The sequence below is a fragment of the Taeniopygia guttata genome, chromosome 4 (assembly GCF_048771995.1).
Source record: "Taeniopygia guttata chromosome 4, bTaeGut7.mat, whole genome shotgun sequence".
In the NCBI taxonomy this organism is placed as follows: Eukaryota; Metazoa; Chordata; class Aves; order Passeriformes; family Estrildidae; genus Taeniopygia; species Taeniopygia guttata.
This window is the reverse complement of record NC_133028.1, coordinates 46,749,626-46,764,648: the sequence shown is the minus strand read 5'-3', so window position 1 is coordinate 46,764,648 and position 15,023 is coordinate 46,749,626. Positions and strand designations below refer to the sequence as shown.

At 41.0% G+C, this 15,023-nt stretch overlaps 1 protein-coding gene across 6 annotated transcripts in view; it reads right to left on the bottom strand.

Moving 5' to 3' along the window:
• LEF1 (lymphoid enhancer binding factor 1) overlaps positions 1-15,023 on the bottom strand; it is a 71,044-nt gene that overhangs the window by 5,258 nt on the left and 50,763 nt on the right. For 4 of the 6 annotated variants that reach the window (XM_072928534.1, XM_072928535.1, XM_072928536.1 and 1 more), the window contains 2 exons: positions 12,426-12,533; positions 8,744-8,792 (listed from right to left, as the gene is read on the bottom strand). In XM_072928534.1, coding sequence (XP_072784635.1) covers positions 8,744-8,792; positions 12,426-12,533 — 157 coding nt within the window. Of the gene's footprint in view, positions 1-8,043; positions 8,085-8,743; positions 8,793-12,425; positions 12,534-15,023 lie in introns of all 6 variants that reach the window. The other 2 variants (XM_030271605.4, XM_012573394.5) reach the window with 1 other exon arrangement.

The window sequence follows — 15,023 nt, the reverse complement described above, 5'->3', positions numbered from 1 at the left end:
TTTTTCTTGGTCTAACCCCTCCATCCCCCTTGCTACTTTTAACCTTGGTCCATTGCTGCTGTGAATGGAGACTCCAACAGCAAATTATTCACCGCTGTTTTAAACGCCCTGAATTAACTGTCCCTGAAAATACCTCTCCTTAATTACAGGTGGAGCCTGGAGTCCTAACTTCTGTCCTCATAGTTTGACCTCAGCTAGATGCATTAAGTGAGTAGCAGGAATATTCCTCCCGCAGCCTTCCCAAGCCAGAGACCTCTTCCAGAGCAGATAAGTTTCAGCACAGAAAACGCCCAGGTATTTTAGGGTTCCCGTTTTGTGCAGCTGACGGCAATGATGCCAAGCAGGTGTGGCTCTTATCAAAGGCCCCCAGTGTAGGCAGCACAAAACTACAAGCTCTATCACTTAGCTAGAATCTTTAAAATTATCTTACTGAAGACCCAAGACATGTTTTTCCTGTCGGGTGTGGGAGGGGAGAGAGGCTCCATGTTTATAATAAAAACCAGATTGCCTCTAGACAGCTGTCTCTAGCAGCTTCTTAAAGTGGAACAGTATCCTAAAGGCGAGGAAGAGGGAGGAAGAAACCAGCTTGTCTCCTTTCTGTATCTTTATGGCATATAATAAATATTCAGAAGACTATTTTTTTTAATTACTTGTTTTCTAGACTGAGAGCTAGGAGCACTGAAATTGCTACTTCAGTTTTCACCAGCTGTAACAGAGAAGAACATGAGGTATTGCTAAAGCAATAAGTGAAAATTCTTTCAGAAGAAAGAAATAACATGGGTACAGTTTCCTTTGTAGATATTTTTTTTCCTGCCACAATTAAACATAGGTTAGAATTTACAGTACTTTGAAAGACAATCTCAACAGTTAAATCTTCAGATACATGAAATAATTTAAATAGTTGCTTTCATTAAACCAAAGGCAAGTCAGTACATGTAACCTGAATATCTTCTTAAGCTTCCATCAACTCTTCTACACACAAGCATCCACAGAGCAACACTACAAGCATAAGAAAACAGTACACAGAAACCACTGCAGAATTCAAACATACCAACTTCACTTTGATGCAATTAACTCATCTCATCATAAAATCTCTACTGGTCCAAAATACACAACAGGAAGTCTGTATACCTCAAAAGACCCACATATGTGAACAAAACCAACTCCTCATCAAAATGTAGTCCCACCTAGTATATGCATTTGCCTTTACACCATAGAAATCAATCCTGTGTAGTTATTTTGGCAATAATATTTTACCATATGCAATTTCAGGTATCCCTGAGAGGAAGGATAGATAGAAGGCTCTCATAACTCCTGAGTTTAACTCTGATACAACTTAATATTAATGAGGGAACACATATCCTGTAATTTTGCAAGGAGGAAGCAACTTTAGAAATTCTGTCTCTCTGCTCACTTAAGCCTACTTAGCTCTCTTCAAGCCCTGATCCCACCGCACTGATGCCTGTGGCAAGAACACCAATTCAGAGATAGTCGCTGGTACCATTTTCCCCAGTTGCCTCTAACCCTGCTCACAAACTATTCCCCAGTGTCAGTGACACCTTCACTGGTGTGAACATTTGCTCCTACCTCTGGAAGGAGGAGCTGAAAGCTCTTCTCCTGAAAACTCTTACTAAAGCCCATAACATCTCACTGACTTGCCAGGCTCACGTTTTAACTGGCCAGACAGTGGTGCTTCAGCTGGCCATGCTATGAGCTTCCTTCCTTGTACAGCTGTCCAAGCTACAAGCTTTCAAAACTGTCTGTATGGTACAGTCTTAACAAGCAGGTATAGGATCAGATATTTAGAAGATGACTTGCATAAAGAATTCTTAAAGTGGAGGATTAAGGAACTGACTGGCATGAGAAGGTTTGATCTATTAGCAGTGGCTTTTGCAATATCATGGTTAAGGCTCTTTGGTTTTGTTCTGTTCTTTTGGTTAGTTTTGTCTTCAGGACGGCTAGGTTTGCATTCATGTATATCAGAAGAACTCTTTAAACATAATCTCTAAGATCAGAGGCAAATGGAAGCAAAACTCAGTGCTAGGGTATACTAGGGTTTGGTAAGTTGTGATAGAACTGCAGTTGAATATAAGTCTGTTGAAATTACAAGACAGATTTCACCCACACTTAGTCTCCACAAACAAATGGGAACGACTTTGACAGTGTCATAAAAGCTTGCTTTCTAGCTCATCAGGAACACTATCAAAAACTCATTTTGAAATTTTTCATGTAAATACACTAAAAAAAGTGAAACTGCAATGCAGGCCTGAGAAAAACACTAAAATTCTGAAGTTTGCTTCTCATTGGAAATGAAACAACACTTCAAAACCTTACATCTTATTTATGAAACAGTTTGTTTCTACAGAGTTTTTCTCGTGACCTTAGACTTCTCAGTCTGGTGGTGAGTTTACTAAATCCACCAAAATACACCGTTTTTATCCAGAGAAGAATGGTGCACCAGCAGTCAACTCCCTGTCCCCACCCTATCCCACAGGAAGAGTTAGAACAATAGTTGTCCCACTGCTCTCCTTCATTCTTGCCCAAGCCGCCTACTGCTAACACCTCAGAAGTGAAACAAGAAGGGGTTTTTGATCACTTGTGAATTCAAACTTCATTAAGCATCATTAATTTCACAGTAGGTTCTGCAAAAACAAACACATATATTAACCTCCTGAATTACCTATTTTTTCCATTTGTCAGTGTAAATTTAAAATATGAAAATATGAAGATCAGCTTCATAACTGACTATGCTGCACTTACTTTGGAATAATCCTTACAATTTTTTCTTATTTCTCTAATTCCATATCTATGCTGACTATCTAGTTGAAAGTGTTCTGATGTTCTTTAATTTGTAAAACCTATGCTTTGCTACTACCCTCACTTACCCCTCCCACAGCATGACTGCACTGAAAATAGCCCTTCCTTGCTTCCTTCCCTTCCTTTCCCTATCCTTCACAAGAGATGATAACGGGAAGCAGGGACCTGGGTCTGCTCTGCTGCACCACTCCAGCAGGTGTCAGTGCCCCTCTGTACCTGCCACCTGCATGGGGGCCACGGCTTCTCTTCAGGTTTGCTCTTCTGACCTTTTCCTTGATGTCAGAGAGCCTCGAAGAGAGGAGGGCTTCTGTCTTTCACCCCAGCAAGATCAGTGTCAGGTCAGAATTAAGTTTCTGGAGGGACACACAGGAGGGACAGAATGACATGCAGAGGGATGCAGGCAGGTCAATCCCAAGCACAAATACAAGCTGGGTGGAGAATGGACTGAGAGCAGCCCTGTGGAGAAAGACTTGGGGGTGTTGGTCAAAGGGACTCAGCCATGTGCACTCACAGCCCAGAAAGTGAGTTGTATCCTGGGCTGTATCCAAAGCACCATGGTCATCAGAGAAGGGGAAGGGATTCTGCCCCTCTGCTCTGCTCTGGTGAGACCCCACCTGCAGTGCTACATCCAGCTCTGGGGTCCCCAGCAATAACAGCACATGGACGTGTTGGACTGGTCCCAAAGGAGGCCACAAAGGTGCTCAGAGGGCTGGAGCGGCTCTCCTCTGCAGATAGGCTGAGAGAGTTGGGCTTGTTCAGCCTGGAGAAAGTTCCAGTGAAACCTTAGAACAGCCTCCCAGTTCCTAAAGGGGGCCTACAGGAAAGCTGGAGAGGGACTTCTTACAGTGGCATGTAGTGATAGAACAAGGAGGAATGGCTTTAAACTGACAGAGGATAGGTTTAGATTGGATATTACGAAGAAAATTCTTTAATGTGACGGTGGTGAGGCCCAGAGAAGCTGCCCCATCTCTGGAAGTGTTCAAGGCCAAATTTGATGAGGCTTTGAATAACCTGGTGAAGTGGAAGCTGTCCCTGGCTATGGCGAGGGGGGGGCATTGGAACAAGATGATTTTTAAGGTCCCTTTCAGTCCTAACCATAATCTGTCTGAGGGCTATAAAATTTTTCTATGGGGAGCTATACTCGTTTTCTATGGAAATTTTATGCCTATGTGAAATAATACAAATATTTTAATCCAGAAAATTTTCTTCTGCTCATTCTGTCCTTCTTGCCTGTGCTGAAGGCCACTATTCATGGGCAAAATGGGGAATAGGGAAGTATGGGTCACACAGGAAACAATTTTTAAAGCAAATCAGGACAAATTTCTGCACCACTATCACCACACACATTCTCATAGAGACAAACTTCTGTGCAAGTTCTCTTCCACTGTTTAAAGCTTCTGAGCAGTCAAGAGCTATGGGAAGGGGTGGAGCATTTGTTTCAATTTGAACTACTCCAGGAGCAATTTCAAGAGCACTGGAAAACCCAGGTTTGAAAACATGCCTCAGAAAGGAAGGTACCACATCCTCTTTGCATCTTGTTTTCTCAGATGCTGGCCAGAAACCCATGGTCAACCATGACCACAGTCATCAGACACTTATTTTCCACACTATTCTGGCTGTGGACTGGTCCACTTTATAGTCTGCTTTCACAGCCTCACTCCTTTTTAATTTTATGTAATAGGAAAAACATAATCCAGTCATAAATTACTGCCTAAAACTCACTTCTGTGCTGAAATTTGGCTCTAATTTCCACATAGGAAGTTTAAAATGTTAAGATAATTCATTGTTCAAAGTTAAACAGTCTTAATCTGATCCTTTTAAGTACTTCTGATTTCAAATCAGTATTAGTTAATTTTTTTTTTGGCTTTGAAAGCTTTGCTAATGTAGATGCTAATTGTCATGGAATTTTGCAAGCCACAAATAAACTTCTCACAGGTTTTCAGATGTCTATTAAGCTCCTCTATCACTCTTTTTAACCCTTGAAGATATGCCAAAACACAGTGTTACATTATGTAGTTTTCCAATTCCATCCTGCCATATGTTGAATGATATGCCTTTTGGAGTTCTGTACAGAGCAAGCCATAAGAAATTAAGTATTTCCATGCTGCAGAACGAAGAGGAATTTTTGTTAGTACCCTTCTATGCCCTTACTGATTTCAAAATACGCAAGAGATGTTAAAAATCACCTTTTTTTTTTTCTTCCAAAAGTCAGATTTGATAGGAAATTAGAAATCTCCACTTCCAAGACAGAATTGGTCCTATTTACAAATCCCCTCGAAGGCTGTGCTTAAAGTAAAAAAAACACCTTTCAGAAAGGTGCTCAATGGGTGATCTCTACATTGTCCTTTATCTTAGCTTTCCTCATTTCCCCTTCCCTCCCTGGCTTTGCCTCAATTTATTTTTAGCATTATCAGGTCTAATTCCACTCTTGAAAAGAAAAGAATAAATAAGAGTTATTTTTTCAATAAATCAGTTATTTCAAACTGTGTTGGGCCATGCCAACTGCAAACAAAATCCTTCCTGGGACAGTTCCACAACTCTTGAAGTACACTCTTTGGAGTAACCCAGGAAATACAGCAAAGACTGGTGCAGAGGGTCACAGTATTCCTAGAGCACTCTAAAGTGTTTTACAAATAGGCCATTCAGTAGATTGGAGATTAGAGAACTCAGTTAAATCCTAAGCAGTGAAGCCATAAGATACCTCCTGCTGTGTACAACTCTTGGAAAAGGGGCAACTTAATGCTACCAGCCTTGACTTTACCGCTCTAATCATGTTCAAGTCAAAAAGCAGGACTACAGGTCCACCTTAAAAATCAATTACTGGCTGAATGTTCAAGGACAAAAAAAAAACCCAAGAAAAACCCCACACCCAAAACTTTCACAGTATCTTAAATCATGTCTGTTTGCATGTCTCTTCCGTTACTTTCCTCTGAACATCCCACCACACAACCCTCCCACCATTTCATCCTTCTCACTTACATCACCGTAATTACAGCCCTGGCTGATCTCCTTTGTGCTGATCTTGAGATTCTTTCTTTGGTCTTGCCACCTACTCATTTCTGATTCTTCTCAGATAACAGAACGCTTGTCTCCTTCCCAGACCTCCCACCCTCCTTCTCCCTCTTCCTTACACCATCCATGCCAGTAAGAAAGCTATTCCCAAACTTATTATCTCCATCCAGTAAAGACTACAACAGCTCTGCTGTGGGCCTGGTAAGATATTATGCTTGTAGGCAAAACATTCTTTGGATTAGGCTTGCAGAGGGCAAGAGTCTTAACCTTCAGAAGTTTGCTTTGAAGTCTGGTTGATTAAGGTTCTCTAAATCGTTCTGTGCATCTACTTTCAGCAAGAACACATCTGTACATCTCCAGTGCAGATCATTCACTCAGCATGAAACACTTAGTGAGGCTGCCTTCACATGCATATATGGACTCAACAGCGCACTTCCCTGAAGAACATACTACTGTTCTCAGACTCTGTGTTACAAATTGCCTGAAGATAGAGAGACAGATATTGTCAACCGTTTCCACACTGTTCAAAGCCTAAGAGGACACAAGAAGGCAGGAGTGTAAAGGTCAAAGGGAGAGAAAAAACCCCCACACTCAGAACATTCAACCTGTGATACAGAAAATGCAGAGAAACTCCAACAAAAATAGGTCAGCATAGGCAAGACTGTAAGGCATCCAAGAAACAAAATATTCCCTGTTTTTATGCTGTCACTTGAACCTTAGTTGTATTCCAATCCTAATCAAGTGCTCTGCATGAGTTCAGATTAAATTATGGGTATTTTGCCTACTGGTACTGTGTTAAGATCAAAGTGAAAAATATTCACAACAGTCATGGACCTGGGCAACTAAACTGAAATATCAATTATAAAACTCAAAGTTAAAGCACTTTATTTTTTAGTAGGTATAATGCTCTAAGTAACGATATTTTACAGCTACATTTGTTGTATAGGCTACAGAACCCCAACACTGCAATCCACATCTCAAATCAGCATGACTCAGGCACATTGCAAAGGGCAAGGCTGCCTGCTTGCCTGAAAAACTTCTGCTTATTAGGAAGAAAAAAGAGCACACATTTTGCCTTTTCACTCTACTTCAGCTTGAAAAAAACCCAACAAACAAACTACCAAAGTCCTGTCTTAACCCAGTTTAGACTAACCAGCATAATGGCATAACTTCAGAAGAGGCCTGAATCATGCTGACTGCTGACTGACACACTGCACAGAGGAAAGAAAGTGAAGTTGGCTTTCTCAGGCTTAAAGTCCAAGCAGAGCAGAGGGCCAACAGGACTGTTTGCTGACTACTCTTGAGTGCCACAGTGGCCAAACAAGGCAGAGGAAGAGAGGACAGAGCCCATTTGTGATACAGTGCATAGGTGATTTTGAAAAGTTTTTTGTTTGTTTTTTTTTTAGCATGATTCTTGGAATTCTTGGGGATCTCCCAAGTACAATCTGGGTTAATTAGACAGTTTAGAAGCAACTATTATTTCAAATTAATGCCTTTCTTACTAGAAAATACATCACACAGAGAGAAAGAGAAGAATCAGCCTTCCGACACAGACACTGGGAAATTAGAATCTGACTGTGGTACTGTGTGCACTCACAAGCTGACTAGATGGTATTACTGCACATGTGTAATCACTAATCATTCCACCCTCAGTGCAGGTAATATGATATAAAGAAAGAAAACACATGCTGGAAATACAACCACAAAAAACCCCAACCTGCACCACACATGAAATACCACGATACAGCTGTGGGAGAAATTCTTGAAACAACTGAAATACAGTCCCATTTTCTTAGCAGGTGTTTTGTTAGTATACAGGTGAATGAATTTTTTAAAAAGGTGTACCCAGCCAGGCAGAATCTTGTTGATGTCAGGACATAAAATGTGTTTCAAAGCCAGCATCTACCCTGCTCTTATGAGCTGTGACAGTCTGGGAGGGCTTGCATCACTTAATAAACCCATCCCTGGTTCACAGGCAGACTTGCAGTGAGTCAGTGAGGTGTGATCAATTTGAAAATATTATGGTTAAGCAGTGAAATGGTGAACTCCTAATAGATAGCCGGTATAAAAACCATCAGTAATCAAAGTAACATTAGCTTTGGGATATGATAGCTCTGCAATTTTTGCTAAATTCATATTGTTGCATAAAATTTATAAGAAGGCTTATTTTACAATTCAGTTTTATCAGCAGGAAAGCTTTAGAGATGTTCTTACCATGCTTCAGATGTAGGCAGCTGTCATTCTGGGGCCTGTACCTGTAGAAGATTGTTTTCCTTTAACAAATTTCTGTTACAGAGTTTTTGCACATTCCAAGTAAGTTTGTTTGCTACAGTGTTACATGGAATTTTTTTGAGTGTGTTTTTTGGTTTCGTTGTTTGGGTTTTTTTATGGTTCTTATACCAGCCATTTTGTATTGGGGAAAACAGGGTGTTTCTTTATATATATTTTAAAGGCAATGAGGAGACCTCACTGATGCTTTTAGCCAACCTACTAGCAGCTGTTAGTGTACAAAGAAATGTCAAATACAGTGAGATAAAATACAGTTACTACAAAAGGTCTGTGTAAAGTTTCCAGTGCCCAAAAATACCACACAAGTATTTGAGACATAGTTAAGTCTAAAGATGATACAACACGGATTGAGGAAAAAAGCAAAGGTAAAACAGGACAGTGATTGCAGCAATGCGTAAGTTCAGCCAAAGATGTTGGTGCCGTCAGGACTGCTGCTCAGAAAGGTGTAAGGGAAAGGAGGCAGGAGCTGTGTGCATGTTCACAAGCTTACATTCCAAGTGAAGTATCTTAAAACATCCATCAGAAGCAAGGGTTAGACAAAAGCTCGTAAAAATTAAATAGCGCAAGCCCTGGTTTCTAAAATATACCTGAGGTGAATGGCAAGTAAGGGGTGGTCATGGCCTACCTGATGCTGATTCCTGCAACTTTTCTCTCTTCCTCTTCTTTTTCTTCCCCTGGAAAATAGGAAATTTTATCATGCCATTACATTCACAGAACTTCTTTTTTGTCACTTACCTCACAGCAAAAGTCATCTGGACACTGAAAATGTTAGAGGGAAAATCCCAATTATTTTCAGGATAGCTTTTCTATCCCACTTTTAACTAGTTCAATGGTAGCAAAGTTTGCTCTGAGCATCTATGGAGAAATATGCACATCAGCAATACATGTATTTATATCCACATGGAATTACGATTTCTGGCAGTTTTTCAAGTAACACTGACAGCCGCAAGCACTGAAAAGACTTCTCACGCTCAATAATCTGATGACACGTATGTTGATATCATAATTTATGGCTCTTATAAGAACTCTTCACACATTCAAATATTTACACTGTCATACATGGTAGGAGCAGACAGGGTGTTGAAAGTACCTAGGACAACCATGACTTGTCCCCAGGGTGCAAACCAGCCAACTAAAACTGTTCTGATAATGCTGGTACCTGAACAAAAGCCAAGTCTGGTGTGGCTGTGCCCGGAGAGCACACTCTGCAATAACCAAACAGCAGGGACTGTACAGCAGAGCACCCTTAACATGGCTGAAGTGCAGAACTCAAATGAATGCCTGGCAGCTGTCTTTCTGAGAGACCACACTGGCCACAGCCTGCCAACCTACACACTCAGCCGTCTTCTGCACCCCATCTATGGAAGTGGCCACAGCTCCTGCTTCACACAGTCTGTCAACTGAAACAAAAGGTCAGCTTAGACACACGATTTTAAACCTCAATCATTTTGCATCACCCTAACCACCACTGATATTCCTTCATATGTCTTGTCTTTATTGCCCTCTATAATCAGTGAAAGTTTTGTGTGTGTGTTTTAAGAAAAAATCATATCAGTTTGTATTTTAAAGAAGCTTCCAGACAGGCTGCAACAGATGAGCTCTGGCAAAGGCTGTGCAGTTTCTGTGAGCAGGGCTGCAGCCTGCTGCCCATCCTCTGGCCCCCCCACTCTCGTGGCTGGCAGCTGCATGTCTCAGCACAGAGCATGCCACACACACAGTGGCCTCAGAGGGGAAGGGCTGAGGTGCTGGGATACATCTTTCCATGAGCTGGACCTGCAAGGTGCAGGGATGGACCGTGTGTGATGTGAGAAACCACCTCAACCCCTGCAGTGCTCACTGAGTGACAGACAGCAAGGGAGGACTCTAAATACAGGCTGTGGTGAAGCTCCAGCACATGAACTTAAGTAGCCTCCATTCTGCTCTGACAGCCTGGGCCTGCCTGACTCTCAAGCTCCTGTCCTTATTTATCCCAAGGCTGGCAACAGGGCTGGGCAATGCCTTGTGAGCACTAGAAGTTGCCAGTGAGACTAGAAATTGGAAAACACATTCCAAGGGCTCTGGGGAACTCCTAGCAATCCTAGCAATATGCTTTATCACTTAGGCACCAAGGCAGTACTTTTTTAGAGAGGAAAGTGCATTCATGCAGATGTTAACATGGAAAAGTCATGGGAGGAAAATTTTTTTTATTCTCTATGTCAGTTTGACTTCAAGTGCTAAAACATAAACTGAAAGCTGATCCGAGATCTACCTATGAGATAACACAAGTGAACAAACAGAAGACTGGGCTGAAAACTAATTGTCAGCATTCCCAAGTAAAATATTTTCTGACAACTGCAGCACACACAGACCCTCACATTGTGAAAACATTGTGATTCTCATGTCTCACCCAATTTTGCATGACTGCTTTGCGTATCAGTAATAAAAACATATGAAAAAGATAGTTTCAACAGTTGAATAACAATGTTTAACATTTTCTTTGAATTCCTAAAATCCTGAATAACCAGGCAAACCAATATAGAAGAACTAAAACCAAACAGTACGCATTTTTTACTTGCACCATTTTGTGAAACAGAAGAACCACCCCTAAGTCACTTCCAACCCTCAAAATAGTGGAGTAATACCTGTGCTAAATAATTACTTTTTGCCTTAAGCAGTCAAAAAGTGAAAATTATTTCACTTTTTGACTGCTTAAGTTAGGAAAAATGAACAGAAAAAAAAAAAAAAAAAAAAAGATGCCATATATCTGAAAAGTTTTCAGTGATAAACTGTGCTCTCCTATGATCACTGATTGACCACCACTGCAGAACATGTGCATTCCTGGAGAGGCAGAGGGGAAGGCTGCAAGAGGAAGCTAGCAGAGTTCTTCATTGTAGCATACAGGACTGGAGTATGTCAGAGCTATACTTCCACACAGGATGTAGGCTGGAAGCACATCAAAGAGGTAACTCATACGTGCCACCTCACACACTCTAAATGTCTGTCAAGGCATTTAAGAACCCGCAGGTCCGCTGCTTGTGCTGCATGGCACAGGCTGGGGCAGAACACAAGGTTCTCAAACCCCACATGACCAAACATCGCAGGACCATCTTGAAGCCTGATGTCCAGTAAGCACAAACTGACAAGACTCCAAAGTGGTGTGATTTTCCAGCAAGTAAATTTGGGACAAGCTACACCCCTTTGTTTCCAGGGAGTCTTTCCTTAAGACCTTGTTTGTTCCCAGCTATATTTCAAGGCAGCTCTGTTGACATGGTCTGGCTACTAGAAATAAACTCTACCTGTGTACTGTCAGGACAGTTTATTTGCCATATAAAACAGACAGAAAGAAGCTGCTAGGGCTGTCAGTTGTGTCTGTGCTTACAAAACTGGGCATGCATGTCAGCAAGACCAGGGCATTTCCTTCGGAGATAATCACACAGTTTCTGTGTCAATGCATTCTGTGCCAGTTCCTACAGTTTCTGTTAACACTGTGTTTAAGTACCTCAATCCTTAATGTCCAAAGACATCACTGAAGTAGAGAAAAACTACTGTCCCCCTAATGCAGAAGGAAAATTGAGCCAGATATAGCATGTACATTTCCTATCCCAGTGGATAGTGTCGCACCTAATGGAAGGACAGAAGGAGGCTCAGATATCAGGTTAGGATCAGTCTCTCAGGACTGCAGCTTCTGAGTTTGATTTCATCATATCTGGCTACACTGACAGCTCATTGTAGGCACCAGAGTGTAACCATGCAGTGCAGGCTATTTGATATTTAACTATCAAACAGGAGTAACTGTAAGAAAACTTCTTAACATATACATATATCTATGTATAACAGCAGGCTCTACCATGAAGGTTACTTATACAAGATTTGCACAGATGGACTGTTCTGACTTAATTTCAGCTGCAGTTCAATCTGCATTGAGACCCAGTTCTCTTGAAGGCAAGACATCCGTTTTATCTCAGCTCTGAGAAAGATTTCTGCATAATAAGTGATCAGATAGAAAATGATGGAAAATTCACAGCTGTACAGTACAACATGAGCTTCCAGACAATATTGGCCACTGTCTTAGGAAGAAAACTTTCCATGCTACTTTTTCCCCTCAAAAACTGTGAATTTCCTAAGAAGCATCTCAACAACAACAAAATCCTAAGTTTTCTGGGTGCTTGAAGTGAAAACAAATATAAGGTTTATGTTATACATATGTTTACCATCCCTTCATCCAGAATTTTCCCCAAGTTACTGAGAAAAAGAAGAAACAATAATAATTTTAGCAGATATAAAAAGAAAGTGTATTTTTTAAAAGAACCTTCAAGTGAGTGACTTACATAGTTGTCTCTTGCAGACCAGCCTGGATAAAGCTGCATGTGTAGCTGCCTTTCTTTACGAGCTAGTTCATAATATTTTGCTTGTTCTTCACGGGAGAGAGCATGCCACTGCAAACAAAATAAACACACCTTTAGACTAGGAACTAACTTATATCTAGGCAACAGATGACTTGAGCAAGTGTTTTAGTGACTTTGATTCAGTCCTTCCCCACTGCAAAAATGAAATCCATTAGCAATTACAAGCACCTGTGTTTATTAATGACTTTCAAGCATTTGTCAGCTCTGCAACTGCCAAGTGCCTTGAGCAAGACAAAATTATTTATGGAAACATGGCTTACCAAATAATCTGCTCACAGAACTGTGCTCTCCCAACACTACTTAAAAAAAACAACAACAAACAAACAAAAGCAAACCCCAACAAAAAACCAGCAACAAAACAGCCTTTAGGTCCTGATAGAACTGAGAAAGGGTTTGTGCTGCTTTTAAAGGGCAGCAATCTCCCCTTGACAGAAGGGTCTGCTGTCTTGGTTTCAAGCAGCAACTAGATACAAGTTTTCAATGCCAACACAGAAGCTTTTTGTGCACCAGCACCCTTTTTCTAAAAATCAACTTCTAAGTATTGAACTTTAAGGTACCTGCTTTCTGATTGAAAAAGAAAATGGCAACTGCAAATTTTCACAGATAAAGAAATCACACAACTACAATCTTACAAGTTACATGAGTTGACCTTTGTAGCCAAGCAGGAATAAATTTCCTGGTTTCATGTACTTAAAAATAAAAACACCTGGCAAAATAAAATGCAAAAATACCTCACAACCTGCACATTTGGAAAGGCACCAGTTACATTAGTATCTAGTAATTTTGTTCTTGTTGAAACATCTTGTTGAAACGTCTATCATAGACCTGAACCAAGGAGAGTAAAGGCCTCTTATTTAGAATTAAGTTCCACTGCTGCAGCATTAGATGCATCTTCTTGTTCGACAACATCCATGGGGAAGGGGAGAAGAAGTGATTAAAAAAATCCAAAAAGACAAACAATCATTAAGAAATCATTAAGACACTCATACAAGACTAACATACAGAACTAAGATTTCAGATCAGATCACATTTGTATGTTTTAATATGTTGTTTGGTTCACATTGGAGGATGTGAACTAAAACTCTTGTCTGCCTTGACTTGGCAAGGTGGATGTGTTATTGAGAGCACAGCAGTGCAGCCTGTCTGCAACTCCCAAATTCCACATGCACATTCTAAAACTGGAAGGTGGTGAGCACAATGCTGTGGTATCAGGGAGCCTGGCAGTATGCAAAGTGTCAGCTCATGAGAACAGAGGTGGTTCCTCCTCTGGGACAGCACAGGGTAAATAATAACCAGGACGACTAAACACAAAACCGTTGACAATAATTAATGTCCAAGCAATTGGATAACTCATGCCTCATTTGCATCACAGGAAAAGTGGAATTTGAAGTACTTTCATGGAGAACAGTAACTTGAAAAGAGGAGTCCAAGCTGCAAAAAAAAGCATGGCAAAAAAAGCCCTGAGGCTGATTCCTTACCAAAACAGAGATAAATAAGCCACTGCCCTGGTTCAGGCCAAGAAAACAAGGCTGACACAACTAAGATCAATCATTTGGGGACTGCCATCACCTGTAAGGGTAGTTCACAGATCACAGAATACTGTGAGTTGAAAGGGACTCTCAAGGATCATCAAGTCCAACTCCAAGATCCTAGAGGCTTGCATGAAAGCATGGAAAAGGCAAGTACCAAGATGTCCTTTAAGGGGAGGTAACAAAAACAACAGAAACTGTAAGAATACATGAACTGGGACAAGTACCAGTAGATTTCTGCTCTGTTTGGAGGGGGAAGTCTTCCAACTGTAATATAAAAGGAGAATTTTAAGATCATGTATAGATTTCCCACTTAAAATACAGGGTTTTCAGAGTCACAGTGCCTCAATACTGCCTTGGTCAGTGATCAGAAGGAGGTGTTCACTGGGAATTTGAATAATCCTTACTCAAACTCAATTGATACAAAAGTCACACCTTTCCTTGTTTCTGGGAGTCAATTGCAAAATGGGCATTTACCTCTGCTGTCTTTTCTTGGAAGAACAACACTGGCAGAGAAGACAAAGGCTGTACTGAGTTGGCCTGCATAGGGTTTTTTGTGAATGTGGAAAGTACAAAACACAACTACAATGCCACAGAAGCATACAGCACTCAGCAAGGCTCTGGTACATGAACTGGGATCATCAGTACTCGGCTGATGACTTCAGTGACATTCAAAACTTGTCTGGGAAGGTTCCTGAGCAACCTGATGTAACTGGACCTGCTTTGTGCAGATGTTGGACAACCACTCTGTGGGTCCCTCCCAACCCGCACAACTACAACTGGACCATGTTATATTCACTTTTGAGTTTCAGTGGCATCCAGTGTTCATCTTTGAATGATCCCTTCCTGCCCTGATGGACAGCATCCTAAGGGAGGATCCAGAATGTGATTTAAATGCTCCTTCTATGTGTAACTCAGGATATTTCATGTCTGAGATGCTGACACCATAATGTGAGTGGAACAAACACAAATTTGATGACGTTCCTAATGA